Source organism: Podarcis raffonei, chromosome 6 (genome assembly GCF_027172205.1).
Source record: "Podarcis raffonei isolate rPodRaf1 chromosome 6, rPodRaf1.pri, whole genome shotgun sequence".
Taxonomy (NCBI): Eukaryota; Metazoa; Chordata; class Lepidosauria; order Squamata; family Lacertidae; genus Podarcis; species Podarcis raffonei.
In genome coordinates, this window is record NC_070607.1 from 58,080,524 (window position 1) to 58,096,578 (window position 16,055).

At 45.1% G+C, this 16,055-nt stretch overlaps 1 protein-coding gene across 3 annotated transcripts in view; it reads right to left on the reverse strand.

Annotated features, from left to right (window-relative positions):
• Positions 1–16,055, reverse strand: part of PIK3C2B (phosphatidylinositol-4-phosphate 3-kinase catalytic subunit type 2 beta) — an 85,373-nt gene that overhangs the window by 41,289 nt on the left and 28,029 nt on the right. For all 3 annotated transcript variants that reach the window (XM_053393203.1, XM_053393204.1, XM_053393205.1), the window contains 6 exons: positions 14,653–14,753; positions 12,515–12,669; positions 11,759–11,879; positions 2,912–3,023; positions 1,982–2,061; positions 1,252–1,315 (listed from right to left, as the gene is read on the reverse strand). In XM_053393203.1, coding sequence (XP_053249178.1) covers positions 1,252–1,315; positions 1,982–2,061; positions 2,912–3,023; positions 11,759–11,879; positions 12,515–12,669; positions 14,653–14,753 — 633 coding nt within the window. The remainder of the gene's footprint in view (positions 1–1,251; positions 1,316–1,981; positions 2,062–2,911; positions 3,024–11,758; positions 11,880–12,514; positions 12,670–14,652; positions 14,754–16,055) is intronic.

Here is a 16,055-nt window from a genome sequence, read left to right on the forward strand (position 1 = left end):
TTGGGTTTCTTTTTTGTCTACCTTCACAAGTATGTTTTTGACTGTATTTATCGCAAGGGAAGGGAAACTGAAACAAACAGTAGATAGGAACTTGCTGTTAAAAGCTGCTGACAATTTCAAGATTAGAACCTGGGGATCACTTCACTACACCCTGTTTGTTTTCTGCACTGATAGCAAAGGCTGCTATGCAGATCCGCCTCTTGGCTGTAGTCCCAAGCACACTTGTGGCTGGCAGCCCTCACCTTACGTTGGGAAATTTGACTCTCATGAAGGATTCAAGACTGGAATGAGGAAGAAAAGCAAGCAAGCAGTGGAATGTCAGACGAGATGGGAGAAGCAAGGTTCAGGGCATTTATTTTATAAAGCAAACGTCACTCTAGCAAAAACAGTAAAAAAACAAACTAGCACCTTATCAGCTTGAAGCAGGAAATGAAACAATGTGAGCAACATAGTGAAATGGGAAAGGCCTGGAGGAAACTGCAGCGTCGAAAAATACTTGCATTGTCATTTAACCCTAGCCTGTGTTTTCACAAATACTATCATACAATGGTCTGTTATATCTGGTATCTTCAAACGTACCTGTGATGTCCATACCAGGTGCTATATTGCAGTAGTGACCAGCAGGGCAGCAATGCTGATCTGGCTTCCCTATGCCATATGCCCCTGCCACTTACCAAGAGGAAGAGGGGTATGGTGGGAGGGAGCTTGGCAAAGTGTGGGCACAGTGCCAGAAACATCAGATTGGCTCCACTGCTGCGCCCACACCATGCCAAGCCTCCATCTTGTTAACCGACAGTGGCAGGAGCCTTTGGAAAGCCAGCTCCGCAACACAGCTGGGTCTATTCTGCCCCACCAGCAGCTACTGTTCATTGCCAAACAATATGGTGGGTTTTATACCAAAGTGGGTGCAGGGAAAGCAAGTGCAAAGCTACGTGCTTCTTATCTTGCTGCTGCCGAAGAAGACCAGGACCTGGAGATGTAGCTCAAAGAACATGGGGCAATGGTTCAAGCTAGGAGGAAAGTGATGGGAAGACTGGCGATCAGGGTGTCTCAGGGAAAGTGGTTGAGGGTTACTGGGTTCCCTATCATAAGCTTCCTTATGGATGGATTTCATAGCTTGAAGATGCCAAAGGTGTAATGGTTACATCTAATAATATTCACCAACACAGAGGCGTTTGCAGCACACAAAAGCCATATGCATAGTTCAACGTATGTTTAACCACAACATTAACCCCAATGCTATCCTCTCACCTCCACGGCTAGGAATGCATCGACCTCGTTGTGGAAGGTATCGAAGAGGAGACTCAAAGCCTGCCTATTGGAAGAAACAACAAGAGACAGCTTGGCATAGAGAAAGGAAGCAAGTCCGGCTGGTACGTATGGAGGAAACGGATCTCTGTCAAGGAGAGTTCTTAAGCAACAGCCCAAAGCCATTGGTCCATCTAGTTCAGAAACTGGCAGTGTCTCCCGAGATTCTCAGACAGAAGACTTTCCCATTTCTACCTGGAGATGCTTGGCTTCAATCTGGGACCTTCTGCATGTAAGCCATGCTCTACCACTAAGCCAGGGCCCTCTCTCCCAAGAGGCTGGAGGGAGTTCAATATGGAAGGCCTAAATTAAGAACTCAGCACTGGGTCTATTTTTGTTTTACTTTGGGGGTTTTTTGGGGGGGCAAGGTGCTTTTTTCCTAGAAAAATGGGTGCCAGTACTCACCATGAAGTTGTTACAGTAAGTGCCACACTTTTTAACAACAACAAAAAGAGGTGCCAGTACTGTGTACCCATGAGTACCCCCTTTAAAAAAGCACTGGCTTTACATAGGCCACCCGAAGTATGCTGCTGCTGCCACTCCATAAAATCATAGAATTGCAGAGCTGGAAGGGACCACGAGGTTCATCTAGTCCAACCACCTGCAATGCAGGAATCTTTTGCCCAACGTGGGGCTTGAACCCGTGACCCGGAGATTCTCCTTTCATCTTTACCTGGTGATGGTCTGCTTGATTGGCCTTTCCTGGAGGTGAACGTAGTGGTTGAGCGTGGAAGGACTCTGGTCATCGTTCACCTGCATAAGTGAAGGTTAATTACTCACATGCATCTTGACTCCGTTTGCACGTGACGCTAAGGCAAACCATGGCTTAGTGCGAATGAGGAAACGTGCAGGTTCCTGGAGCAAAATCATGGTTACTGTGCTCCTCCCCTGGTCCTGCCGCAGCTAAGCCATGGGCTGGCTTAGCATTACTATTATTTTTTATTTATTACCCATCATCCACCCTAGGATCTCAGGGTGGAAACAGTTCAAAACAACTTACAATCACAAAAATAGTGCAGGTCATAAAAATATACAATTTAGGTGTAAAAAACCAGAGTTAATAGGTACCTCTTCAGTATTTGTTGAAAGCTGAACAGTGAAGATGCCTGACGCCCCTCTGTGGGGAGGGGGTTTTGCAACGTAGGGGCTGCCAAAGAGAATCCCCTCTCCCAGACCACCCCCCTTCCGATTCCACCCACTTTTAAAACCCGAGAGTTACATGGAAGGAGAGGACCTTTCAGTGGTTTAACACTTCTGGGTACAGGGAGGTCCATTTAAGGAGGAGCAGCAACCTTCTTGAAGGCAGATGGTACTTCCCCCTTCTCCAGTGAGGCATCAATCATTCCTGGGACCCACCCACTCAACCCCCTAGAGCTAGCTCCAAGAATCCAAGATGGGCAAGGGTCAAGGAGGCAGGTGGTTGGCTGTCCGCATCCTTAGGCTGCAATAACCCAAACAGATCCAGTATGGATGGAACAGACAGTGCTCTAGATGCCACCATTGGACCTGCAACCTTAGGCAAAATAGAGCACATATTCCATCTGTACTAGTAATGGCAGAGACATCACACAGTTCTGCTGCTCACTGGCAAGCAAATACTTACTGTCCTAGCCAAGTCAGTGCGCACAGCCTTCCTCTTCATCAGCTGCAGCCGGATATCAATGTCAAACTTCCTGCAGTGCTGGATGTATTCATGACTTCCCAGTGGATGTTTGCTGGAAGGATGCAAACACATCAATAAATTGTAACTAAACGGCTTTTCCCGCTGTGCTGTATGGAGGATAAACCAGGCAGGAAAGAGCGGATTACTTGGAGCTTCCAGCACCTAATATATCCTAGCTCTGCAACTGCTTTGGCTTGAAGACACTGGGTGTGTCAAGTAATATTTATATACTTCAGTTTTGCTCTCTGAGAATCAGAGGTCTACAAATCCCATAGATAGGCTTCAATTAAATGTATATACTTTCCCCCACCCAGTGTAAAAAATTGCAACACTCAAGAATGTCCAAAAGAAAACTCGAAAGCTTCAGGAATGACAAAGAATGAAATAAAAAATGTTTAAGCCTGAACTGCAACAATGATAAAAATGTATTGAAGCGGAGAATCTTTGGGAGGAAGATTAGCCAAATCACAACTTGAACACCTGGCTATTTCTAACTGTCCTGCAACCTCCTTGTAACTCATGACCTCTCAGTACGGTCTACTTAAGACCCACATGCATCTTTGCAAACCCAAATCTGTAACGTAAAGCCCTGGAGCCAACCTCTGAGCCATTGCCTGCAATTCTAATGAAACGTGCCCACAGAAGCAGCAAAGCCATGCTGGAAGGGCAGTGACAGAAAGGAAGTCTGGTCCTTTCACCTGCCAGAGGAAAGGGTCAATTCTTATCTATGTCGAGCCTGCATCCTGGCCTAGACTAGGCACAGCTGCCATCACACAAGAAAGCCAGTTTGCAGAGACAGGAGAGAGGGGGGGGAGTGCTGTGTTTTTAAAGGGAAGAAAGACAAGTAGAGTAATAATACTGAAGCAGCTCAGACCTCAACAGCTGGAAAAAGGAGATAGCCAAAAAAAGAGAGTAGGGTCACAAAAGGAAGATTTTGCATTCATTTTCAGGAAGTGCCGCAAGGCATTCTTATTCAGGTTGGCTTGTAACACCTGCCCCTAAGCAGATAGGGAATTCCTGAAAACATTTAATTTGGACCGGGCCTGGAGGGCCTCCTGCTGCTGCTCTCTGTGGCTTGCTCTGCTGCCCCTCCTGTCCTGCCACACATCCCCACCCCCAGCTGTTCTGTCATTTTATCAAAAGGGGAAAGAAAGTGTAATTGCAGTTTGTGGGCAAATGTGGCTGTGCTTCTCATATATTCCCTGATCAACTCAGGGAGTGAGAAGGAAGTGACAAGAGCTAACAGAAGGGCAAGAGGCCTTGGGAGGGACCACAGCTTGGTGTTACATCACAGGATTTGCCTGCAGATAGTCCCAAGTCCAGTCCCTGGCATCTGCAGTTAGAAAAGAATCAGGTAGCAGGTGATGGGGGAAGACCCCTGAAGAGCTGCTGCCAGTAAGATACTGGCTAGATGGACTGCCTGGCCTGCTTCAGACTCTGGGAAAAGGGCCACAGCTCAGTGGTAGAGCATCCGCCTTGCGTGCAGAAGCTCTCAAGTTCAATTTCAGGTAGGGCTGGGAATGGTCCTTGTCCGAAATGCTGGAGAGCCGCTGGTGGTCAGTGTAAAAGATCTAGAGCTAGGTGGACCAATGGTCTGCCTATGTTCCTACGCGCTTGAAAATATGTGTATATGTTCAATTAAAAGGAGCATCTATCACTGTTTGTGCTTGTGCAATTTAAACTGTTTGTCACACAGGAGAAGCCTCGCTGCCTGGCTGGCAGATTAAATTTCCGCCGCTTCTATTCTCAAGGCTGCAACGTGAATGGGTGTTGGCATTTTGAAACGTATGAAAAGAAGGATCTGTATATTTTATGGAAGATTTATTTCCATGTGTGTCCTGTAGGTGGACTCCCCCCACCCACCCCATTCAACGTCCCTGCCTGGTATCTGGGCTCAAGTCTGGGCATGTCGGGCAAGGAGTAACCACAGGTAAGTTTGCCTGACCTCTTGAGTTTGAGCTACATGAAGTTCCAGAACTTCTTTAAGTATTTGGCATGCACCAGGAATGGTTGTTTTATATATATGAGAGCCAGTATCAAATGCATACAGTGAGATGTAAAAAAAATAAAATGTTAGCTTTTGTCTACAGAAGGGCACTTGTGTCAAAAGCCGAGGGAAACAGGAGACTGTTGTTTGCGAAAACCCCTCACCTTCAATCGTGCAGATCAGAGCTTAGTTAAAGGCAGAGGCGGATACAGACATTCTGAGATAGATGTACAGTGGTACCTCTAGATGTGAACGGGATCCGTTTCGGAGCCCCGTTTGCATCTAGAAGCAAACGTAACCAGCGATGGCACACCTGCGCACGCACGCATTGCTTTTCGCCGCTTCTGCGCATACGTGTGACATCATTTTGAGCGTCTGTGCATGCGCAAGTGGTGAAACCCGGAAGTAGCACGCTCCGTTACTTCTGGGTTGCCACGGAGCGCAACTCGAACACGCTCATCCCGAAGCACATTCAACCCAAGGTATGACTGTACAAACTTCTGCAACTTTTTGTTTGTTTGTTTGTTTGTTTGTTTCCAGGAGGCATCAGCTATGCAGAATGCTGCCTGCTAGTCTATGTGGGATTTAGGCAACCTCCTGTCTCCTTGCCGGACTGTGCTGAGTGCTGATTCACAAGCCACTGCAAGACTCAGGAAGCTACTCTTCCCACTCACCCTGATCCATGCTTTGAGTTCCTTTATTTTTAAGATTGCCTTCTATGCGGGGACAGGGAGGGAATTTATATATATTTAAACAGATAAACATACCAGGATTTTTTTGGGGGAAAGGGGTAAACAAACAAACTCAACACAAAGCCTAAGAGCTCATCCTCACAACAAACAGAAATCAACAGTCTCTTCTTGAAGGAGACACGTGTATCTCAACCCCAAATCCCATTGAAGTCTATTGGATTTGGACAGCATTCTAGGATTTAAATGACCATTAAATCAATTTGTGGGAGCAGACACATCCTCCATTTCCACATCTATCCTGCCTTTTAGCTGACATGTACAAAATGTTTAAATAAAAGCTGTCACTAGTTTTCTAACATGCTATCCAGTGCTTCAAAATCTCTCCTTTAGAACTGGAACTGAAACGCAGTGCTCAAAAGGTTTTATCGCTCAAACAAATTAAAATGTTCACGGGAAAATTATTATTACAGAGACTGGGATTTGTTCATGTGATATCGCCTGGACAAAAACCTAACAAATTCCCCCCATTGTAGTGCTGTACTATTTTTCTGAACTTCATAAAATCATTATGGAATTCCAAATAAGAACATTTAAAAATACAAAAGATAACCAGAGTTCTTTCGCTTTTATTTCTTAGACTGCCTTCAGCAAATCCAAAAAATGGTACATGCCCCAAGCACATGTGGTTTGAGAATAAAAGCAATTTGCTAGCTAACTGCCAAGTCAGCAAAAGGAGCAACAAAATTGTTGCAGTGCATCAAGCTGAAACTGCAGCAAAGTTGTCCTAGGGGAAGCTGTCTGGAAGGAGGGGCTGCCAGTTTATAACATTACTGCAGGAAACAAAGCCTTCCTCTTTTTGCCATATATTCCCAATGTAACAATTGGACTGGTTGCTAAAACCATTTCAACTGTGCACTGGTAACAGCACTTTGTCTATTCCAGAGATTGTCGCATGCAAGAATAAAATAATTTGGCCATTTGCACCAAGATGGACAGAATGTGGAAAGCCTGTGCTATGTCCCTTTCTGCTTTATAGCTTGCCTTTTAGTTGCTAACAGCTTGCCTAGCACTGTCAAACAGGATCTCACGACCAGCTTTTGCATGTTTCAAAGTACAGTTATCAATTGTTCTTGATTTCATTGCTTTATATATTTTTAATTTTGTTTTGTTTATACCACCCTTCATCTGAAGATCTCCGGGCAGCTTGCAAGATAAAAATGCAGGATAGAAGCACAAAATAAATAGTTTAAAAAAACCAAAAATACCCTCCCCCCAAACACATTTAAAAGGCCGTAGAATATTAATCAGCCAAAGGCCTGGTTGAAGAGGAATGTTGTTGAGGTTTTCATTTTACAATCAAGCAGTGCATAAATTTGATGAAATAAATTAAATAAATGAACTCAAGGTGTGAAGGAACTTTGCCTGTGACCCCCTGATGTCCCTCCATGCTGGCGTGAGTCCCCAACCACCACATAGCAGGAGCTTTTCCTTCCCTTGCTATTTATTTTGGCTCCAACACAGTGGAAGAAAGGCAGGCTCACCATTGCTAGAGGAGGACGGTAGCTGCACTCTTCCAGAAAGCGCCAAATGGCTCCCATTTTTAATTGCTCAAATAGCACTGTTGTGAGGTAGTGTCGCTGCAGGGCTTTTCTGGACAATTTCACTGGTGGCCAACCAGTGTCCCTCACTAGAGGAGGGCTGGGAAAGGGGGTGCAGGGCAGCTGTCCAAAGATGACAGCCTTACTTCATCCTCCTCCAGCTTCTATCTGGTGACGTGAACAGAACTGAAGGTAGGCCTGTCAAAAAAAAACAAAAAACCTCTCTGTCTTCAAGAAGCGAAGAATCCTGCTGCCCCAAACAATGAAAGGGTTTGGGGAGGCTTGTTTAGGGAAGACGGGAAGCTCGATTGCAAAAAAGAGGAGGTTTCTAAATATCTTTTGAAGGTGCTGCTGCAGCAGACCAGGGCATTTGCACACTAGCTCATTAGAGAGATTTCCATCCGGATGGAAGGTCAAGCAAGGAGCATTTCTGCTGTCTGCATCCGGCACTTTGTGTCCTGCCAAGAAGGCAGGCGTACAACACAGGCGGAGAGAAGGGTCAGCTCATTTCATTTCAATCTACGTGCGGAAAAGGGGGGGCGCGCAGCCTGCGTGCCAATTTGCACAGGGAATGCCTGCATTTTTGAGCTCGGGCAGAGATTTTGCAGGCCCGTAAAAACCACCAGTTTTATTCATATCAAGATTATTGTGCTAAGCTTCCCAAACGAATACAATAAAATTGTGCCCCCATGTTGCGAAGCGTAAGTTTTAAATCCCAGAGGGCGCACCATTCCTTCTTCATTGACAGAAGCCATGAGGCAGCGCACATGGAATACAGTGGTACCTCGGGTTACATACGCTTCAGGTTACATATGCTTCAGGTTACAGACTCCGCTAACCCAGAAATAGTACCTCGGGTTAAGAACTTTGCTTCAGGATGAGAACAGAAATCATGCTCCGGCGGCGCGGCAGCAGCAGCAGGAGGCCCCATTAGCTAAAGTGGTGCTTCAGGTTAAGAACAGTTTCAGGTTAAGTACGGACCTCCGGAATGAATAAAGTACTTAACCCGAGGTACCACTGTATAGTTCTACAAGGCTGTCTTTCTAGGAGAGCAAGGGAACTGAACAGGGCCTGCTACACACCAACAAAACTCGCCCTGTTCTCAAGCACTACAGGCAGCATGGCCCTTGCACCACAGCCCTGAGGGGAATTTCAGCCCTCCAGGTCTTAAAAGCTGCCTGAACTCCCACATGTTGAAGAAAGCTGTCTTAAGGACCTTAAGAGAGTTTGTTTGCCTTCTGCACATAGTCTTTGAGCCCTAACAGAAGGGTTTTCCACAGGGATCGGGAGCCAGAATTTGTTGCTTCTACTGCCGTGGCTACGTCTCACTATTATTTGTTTATAAGCTGGGAAGCTACAGCCACCTGGGACTACGAAAACAGCCTCCAGGCAGGGTGCAACCCATGAGAACAAATCAGGGACCCAGATGTGCAGGAGAGTACACAAATATGAATAAGGGCACTATGGGAGGGAGGGGTGACCAGGAAGCATTATGTGCAGGACCCAATAGCCATTTTAATTAGTGGCTGGATTCAAACAGAGTTGTCTACAATCCCAGTCCAGCTCATTAATCACCAAACCATTATTTGAACAGCAAGGAGATGGCCACCCCTCTGCAGCCTGTGCAACCATCAGATGCCTTGCTAGCTTGCACTTATGATATAGACTGTAATTCATGAACAGGCCTTTTGCTTTCCATAAATATGGTGCCAGATGCCTCTGCAAGGAAAAGAAGCAACTTAAAAGGGGGAAAAACTCACGGCGCCTGTGGGTTCTAGGTTGGCAGTGTAGCTTCTACTCATCTGATACAAATTTCTTGTTTCTGCTTTTAGTTAAGGCATGTTACATAAAAAGAAAAGAGATTTCTCTGCTGGTGGCAACGTGGCCGTTTAAAAATAAGAAAGCATTGCAAGGACTAATAAGAAATATTTCAATAGCTCCTACTGGTTCTATGGGCTTCAGCCTGGGACATTGTTTCCCAACTCCCCCCTGCAGAGGTTGGCTGAGTTCTTCCGACAGGCAGCCATCCCTGGACTCCATTGCAGTCACAAGAGATTTGCTACGCAGACAGTGCATGCTCGAAAGTGCTAAGAGATCTTGTGGTGCCAAAAGTGATATAGTTAGATCTCTGAGCCGTTTAGACACTCTCTCTCACTGTCATTCATCAATGCAGAGAAAGTTAAACCGTGGATTAGGTCACTTTGCTCACTGCCAGGGCTCCACAAGAGCACGAAATAGCCTCAAGACTTACAAAAACTTTCAGAGTGTTCCATACATAAATAATGAAATCTGGGATATTTGTTCCCTTGATCTGGCTTTCAGTGCTTGAGCTCTCCCTTGCACCCCCCCCTTCTCTCTCTCGCGCGCACACACACACACACACACACAGAGAAAGAGAGAGAGAGAGAGAGAGAGAGAGAGAGCGCGAGAGAGAGAGAGAATGGTTGTCCGCAGAGGGCTCTGTGGTTTTTAAGTCTGTTCACTAACAAGCTAGTCCCAGTAATAATCAGTTTGCACTTGCCAACTTGCATTCCCAGTCGCTGTAACTGGACCACAAGCTCTTAAGATCAAAACGACAAAGCCACTCTCAATGCCTCCGTACATAAATGAGTAATTTGTTTGGTGGAAGTGCAGCACACCACGGTCAAGGAGGGCAGGTCGGGTGGTCTAAACCGTCTGCCCAGAGCTTGGAGTGCTAGCTCCCAGGTGGAGGACAGCCAACCCATACGCAAGGTTTATTGATATTTCTGCTGAAAGCAGATGGTATCTTCATTATTCCCCCAGAGGAGTTTTCATCTAACCACACCATTCAGTACCAAAGAGAAGCAAAAAAGAGCCCCCAAGATGGGACTGTTTTTCAAAGGCAGCAAGCGTGGGAAGGAGATATGTGCCCCACTGTCCAGCTTGCTCAAAGCAGAACTACGTATGGAAGGGATACAACAGCTCTCAGTCTACAGTTCCGCATCACAAAGTGCACCAACTGTCCACCGTCTTGCGGAAGCAGTTGGAGACAGAAATATAGCAGTAAACCATCTTTGCCTTTTAAATGCCCAGTTTCCAGCTATGTCTGCTTGATGATGACATCAAGGAATGCATCAGTCTCCAGCACCTTCTATCTGTGAGTCTGCTTCATTTATGACCATTCCGTAAGATTTCTGTTGTGCTGGGGTTCAGGGAGAAAGCAATGCACATCCTCCATTTGGCAGCTAGAACTGGAAGAGAACTACAGGAGCCCAATCAGTCTAAAAAGCACTAAGTCAGTCCATCACTATACACAGCTTCACAGCACAAGCTGAAGACAAATACCTTAAAGAAATGAAACTTATTTGACTCATCTATCATCTTACTAAGCATGACAGTCATCTAAAGAGGGATACTTGGCACCTTCCTAATTCATGAAGTGACTCTTCCATGGAACATGAATTTCAACACAGTCATTGAGGTTTAGCAATATCTTTCCACAGCCCAAGGCTTCCGCTGGGGTGTCTTGGCAGGAATCGCTCAATGATTTAAAAAATAAGGAAGTAAAATACATCACATAGCCCTAACTATGTTCCTAACAGGTGCTAAAATAATCCAGGCTTCACATCACCCTGCTTTGGGGAGAAGCGGATGTTATATGCCAAGCAATGATTAAACTAGTGGAAACTGTGTACGCAGCAAATGGGTGAAGTCACAGAAATATCCCAAATGGAGGCTGTGAAATTGTGACTGATGCCATCCTGACAAACATGGCAGTGACTAAATAAATAAGCAGGGAAATAGAAATCTGGGTTAAAAAGATTTCTATCCCAAAGTGGTCCTTCAGTCTTCAGTGGTGGGAAAAGTCTATGGAACGGCCTAACACAACATTCTGTGAGAGGGGGTGGGGGAATCTTTGATGATCAGAGGGAAGATCTATAAATCACACTTTATAAGAGGGTTAAAGAACAATAGTGGTCAATGGGGCAACAGCACTTACCTGATCTCCCATCACTAGCATTGTTGCAACTTACTAGAAGGAAGAGGGATGAGGTTTGTGAGGTGCAAATGCACCAGCAGTAGCACTGGATTGGCTCAGCCAGTACATTTGCACCAGGCTGACCTCACTGCCACCTCATCCCTCCTCCACCTGGTATCTGGCAGTGACACCAGTGATGGAGTCAGGTAAGCACTGCCACACAGCACTAGCAACCACTACCATTCAAGATATGTGCAAAGCTTGCAAACCGGTGTGGTCCCAAAAGGTAAAGAATTGTGATTGTTAGGGCAGCACTCCATAGGTAGCATCCCACACCCCACAAGACATCAGAGTCTCTAAACTATTTCTGCAGCACACCATGAGAGCACAAGATTTAGAATGCATCAGCAGAGGCAAAGAAAAAGAAAAAACCAGAAGGAAGTCTTTAACAGCACAAGCCTCTATGTGTCTACTTGGATGTTAATTGAGTTTAATGGGGCTTACTACAAAGTAAGTGAGTACAGGATGTCAGCCTAAACTTTTTTGGACAAGCATTGCCCATTGACTCACTTTTGCAGGAATTCCTCAAGGCCACACAATTTGAGAACGAAGTCATCCACATCGATATCACACAAGTCATCATGAGTGTAGCACAAGGTCTGATAGATGAGCAAGTCCACGGTGGAGGAGCCTGCCAGGAGGGGGGGAGGGAGAGAACAATCACAGCATGATGAGTCTCAAGACAACATTCCCTGGAATTTGCCATCCTGGGCCTTTCCCTCCTAAGTCCAGTAGACTCCCTCTGGCACCACAGACTCCACAATTCTCCCAGAACCTGATTATATTTCTGTTCCCTTCACAGCAATACAAAATGTCACCAGAAAACCACCCAGACGCTCCCAACCTAGGTCTAGAAGAGACTTCTGTGGTATTAACTTCTAGTACAGCTCACTTCATTGCCGTGAAAAGAAGAATATAATATACCTAATACTGAAACAGTTCTCAAAAATTCCTGCCCCCAGGAACCACTTGAAAATTGCTGGGGTTCTCCTTGGATTACTTAAAAATAAAAGATGACAAGCCCTTGTTAGCCTCTTTGATAAAATAACCCTGGTCTATTTGGCCCCCGTCTCTGTCATCCAAAAAAAAAAAAAAAAAATTAAGAGTAAGACCAAATACATATATTCTGGCCTGTTCCAGCATCTTTCTGTGAACTATATGAATGGAGCTTATGGACCACCAGTGGTCCACAGACCACAGTTTGGGAACATTTGTTCTGTTGATACAAGCAGAAAGTGCACCCCAGTTCAAACCAGCAAAACTTACAGTCACAAGTAAAAGTGAGAGGCTCCTGCAGGCTATCGTAAACCACAGTCACTTTCAAGCTGACTCCATGGCCAAGGTGTTCACGACTGAGGTTGACAGCACTCCAGACAAAACCAGTAAGAGAATAGTCCTTGGTACTGTAGCCAGATCTAAGTCTGTGGGCAAAATGAGATGGGTACAATTAGTTTCCATTACCACCGAATGCCCACTCCTTGCGGCATCTGATAGGATCTCCTCTTTTCCCTTATTCTTTTTTAAATAAGGGGGCGCTGTCAAAGGTCTTTGCACATGATCTCCTCATCTTTGACCCCTATTAAAATTTATACCAATGTATTATGCTACTGAGATTCTCAATTTCCCATTTACTCAGATAACTGATTTGATCTTCTGAAATATTTGGCTAAGCTAACACCAAATCTAAGATTCCTGCCTTAAAGGATCTTGAATTTCATAACTACCTTGTGGGGTCAATCAAATGGAGTGAGTATGAAAGAGCATATGGCCTAGAGATTAATTTGTGCTTCAACAATGAATGAAACTCAGGTTTGTTTGCCCTCCAGCATAACATATCCCAAGCAGTAGCTGTATAGGGCTTAACTAGGAAGCTGCCTCCCTGACACTGGCATTGCTACACCTGTGCCCTGGATGGGCAGGGTGGTAGTGAGGTTGGTGCTGCACAGATGTACTGGCAGGAGCACCCACACAGCCCTTACCTATCTGCCACCCTGCCCCATCCAGGTAAGTTGTAGCAATGCCCTTGTTGGAAGGGCAGCTTCCCAGTGCTGCCCCACCACACTGACCGCTAATGATCTCAAGTAGTGCAGAGGCCCAGATAGTTGATGCGTTGATTGTCGCTAACCTAGACTTCCTCTAACTCTAGACATGCTGAAGTAGACTACAAAAGGATGAATGGGAAAGGAAAATATGTATGTACATCTGAAGAACACTGAATCTTTTTGAGATGTGCTACTTGGAAAAAGAAAATGGAGAGAGAGAAAGGATCACGCTGGCCATATGTCAGAAAAATTGACTTCTCTTTTCTGTAACAAGAGGGTAACACTTAGCCAGACCAACAGACTGAAACTCTGTGCTGGTTTGAGCTATGTGTGCAATCCATGTCGTTGGCCTTGTGACATTCCCCACTGCCTTTACTTCCAAAGCATGGGAGGAATGCCTCCTCTGCCTTCTGTTGCTGCTGCATTATCACAAGCCATGCCAGGAATTATAATCCCAAATAGGTTCATCCTCATCCAATCAACTGCAGGCTTAGACTCTTTCCACTGGAGCCATTGCTTAAACAAAGGGCAACAAAAACTCTAGGGACAAAGAGGATTTTTTCCCCAGTTGCTGAGGATTAATCAACAGCAATAATTAATTGCTTGAGGCAGTTAGGCCACTGCTTATCTTAATTCCTTCTATTTCCGATGTTCAGAGGTGAGGTAGCCAAGGAGATGCTATCCATGCAAAAGAGGGAAGTACTGGCAGGCTCCAAGAGAAATGTCAAGGTTTGGAAAACTGGGGGGTAGGGGAGCCCCACGGGGAAAGATCCTCAAAAAACAACCCATTGAGGACAGAGTATTTTCAGTGGCCAAGGAATGCTGACTGTTTGGTGGGGATAATGGAAAACTAGGTGGAAGAGGGAATGGAATGCAGTAGAGTATGGCTGGCCGGCTGTAACAGGAGCACTCGACAACGGAACATTTTATCATAGGTCCCACTTACAGATACTGACCACAACCACAGTTCTGTAAGTTCTGGTCCTTATGGAGCCCCCTTAGAGGGGATGGGAAGCAAAGGCAACCCAGTGAAGACTGAGCATGCTCAATGGGCACAGAACGTTGACCAACTGTGGGGCAGTGCTGGAATGGACTGGGAGGAATTCTGAATAGCAGCACTCTGCTATTTTGATGCAGGGCTCCCTTGTAGATACTTAGGTTCCAAGGAGGACTGCAGCCAAAGGATCCCCTTAGTAGGGTGCCTTGATGAGTCCTAGACTGGTACAGGTGGTGATGATTTTGTGCCCATTCAATACACATGCACCATGGAAGGGGGCAGAATGGAGCGGGGTGGGCTTATGCCAACGCACACAAAGACCCACAAAGCAACCCCCACACAAAGGGGGAGTTGCCTGTACTTACACATCCAGCATATGGCAGAAAGCAGCAACCTCTTCATCCTTCTCCTCAGAAACCTCAAACAGCTCATAGCCATTGGCCACAGGATAATGTTGAGAAGTGGTCTGATACCAAACAAGAAATGGAAATAGAGACAATACTCTCAGTGAAATATAGTTTCTACTATCCACCCCCAACTTGTACACTGGCCAATCTCAGATTTATTTTATTTCCATAATTCAGTATACAGGATTATATCCTAATCAGCACAAGTGAAGTTTCCTCTTTGAACAGGGTCTTCATTCTTCCTCCATGCTGCAGACTTTATTCCTCATCTCACCCAAGCCACTCCTGACTGATGGTCAGCGACCCTCAGGAATGATGAGAGATGTAGCCTGGGGGTGGGTGGGGGGCTACAGCTGGAGAAAAGTCTCTGCTCCTTTTGTGCAAGAGGAAGTGCTATTCGTTCATATAATCTGTGCTTAGGGTCAATTCATGGAGAAGGTACACCAATCTACACTGTCAACTGGGCAAATCTGTCAGTTTTTTATTCTCTGTTTCTCATTTTTTCCAATCTTAAATTCAGTTCTCCACATTTATGCAGCACTTTGCAATTTTTTGCAAAAACAAAACATAACCTGAAAATTCATCAGCATATTAATATGAATTTCTTCCAACCAACACATTTTTGTACACTGTTCTGACAAATACATTTTTTGCAAACAATTTCCCCTAACGCACATGTAACTTTCATGAATATATGCATTTATATGCATATTTTGGCCTAATATTATGTATTTTTGTATGCATTGCTTGGCCATAGAGCAGCACTGCAAAATTCTGAAAACTGAGTTTTGAAGGATGGCTGTGTTTCAGTTTGAATATTGTTTCGAAAAGTGTGAATTTTCTAAGTCTGCCTTTAAATGTGAACTGAATCAAATTTCTTTCTCATCTTCTCTACCCACAAAATTAGGGTACCAAAAAAATGGTTGAGTAGAAGACAGATGTCTGCACATGATGAAGCGTGAGAGAGAGTTTCTTCTCCACATGATTTCCTTTCAATTCAACCCACCTTAACCCTAACAGCCTTGGCAGCTTTGTAGTGCTCTGATAAATGTGGGTTAAGTTGTGCATTGAGCTTATGCTGCAGATCTATCCAGCTCACTGTATTGAGGAGGTTCTTGCTTTGGCTTACAGCTATTAATTCAAGGATTAATATCAGTTATTGATATGAGGACAACAGCTGCACTCCTTTGAGCCAATGCAGAACTCATAACTGCTGCAAATAGCTTTGGATTTATTGTCTGCCTTAAAAAAAAAAAAGAAATGAAGAAAAAGAAAGCAGAACACATCTTGAATGCCGGATGAACTGATATGATCTAAGTTCAGTGCTTGAACATACCATAAAGCAAATTTGTAACCTAGCA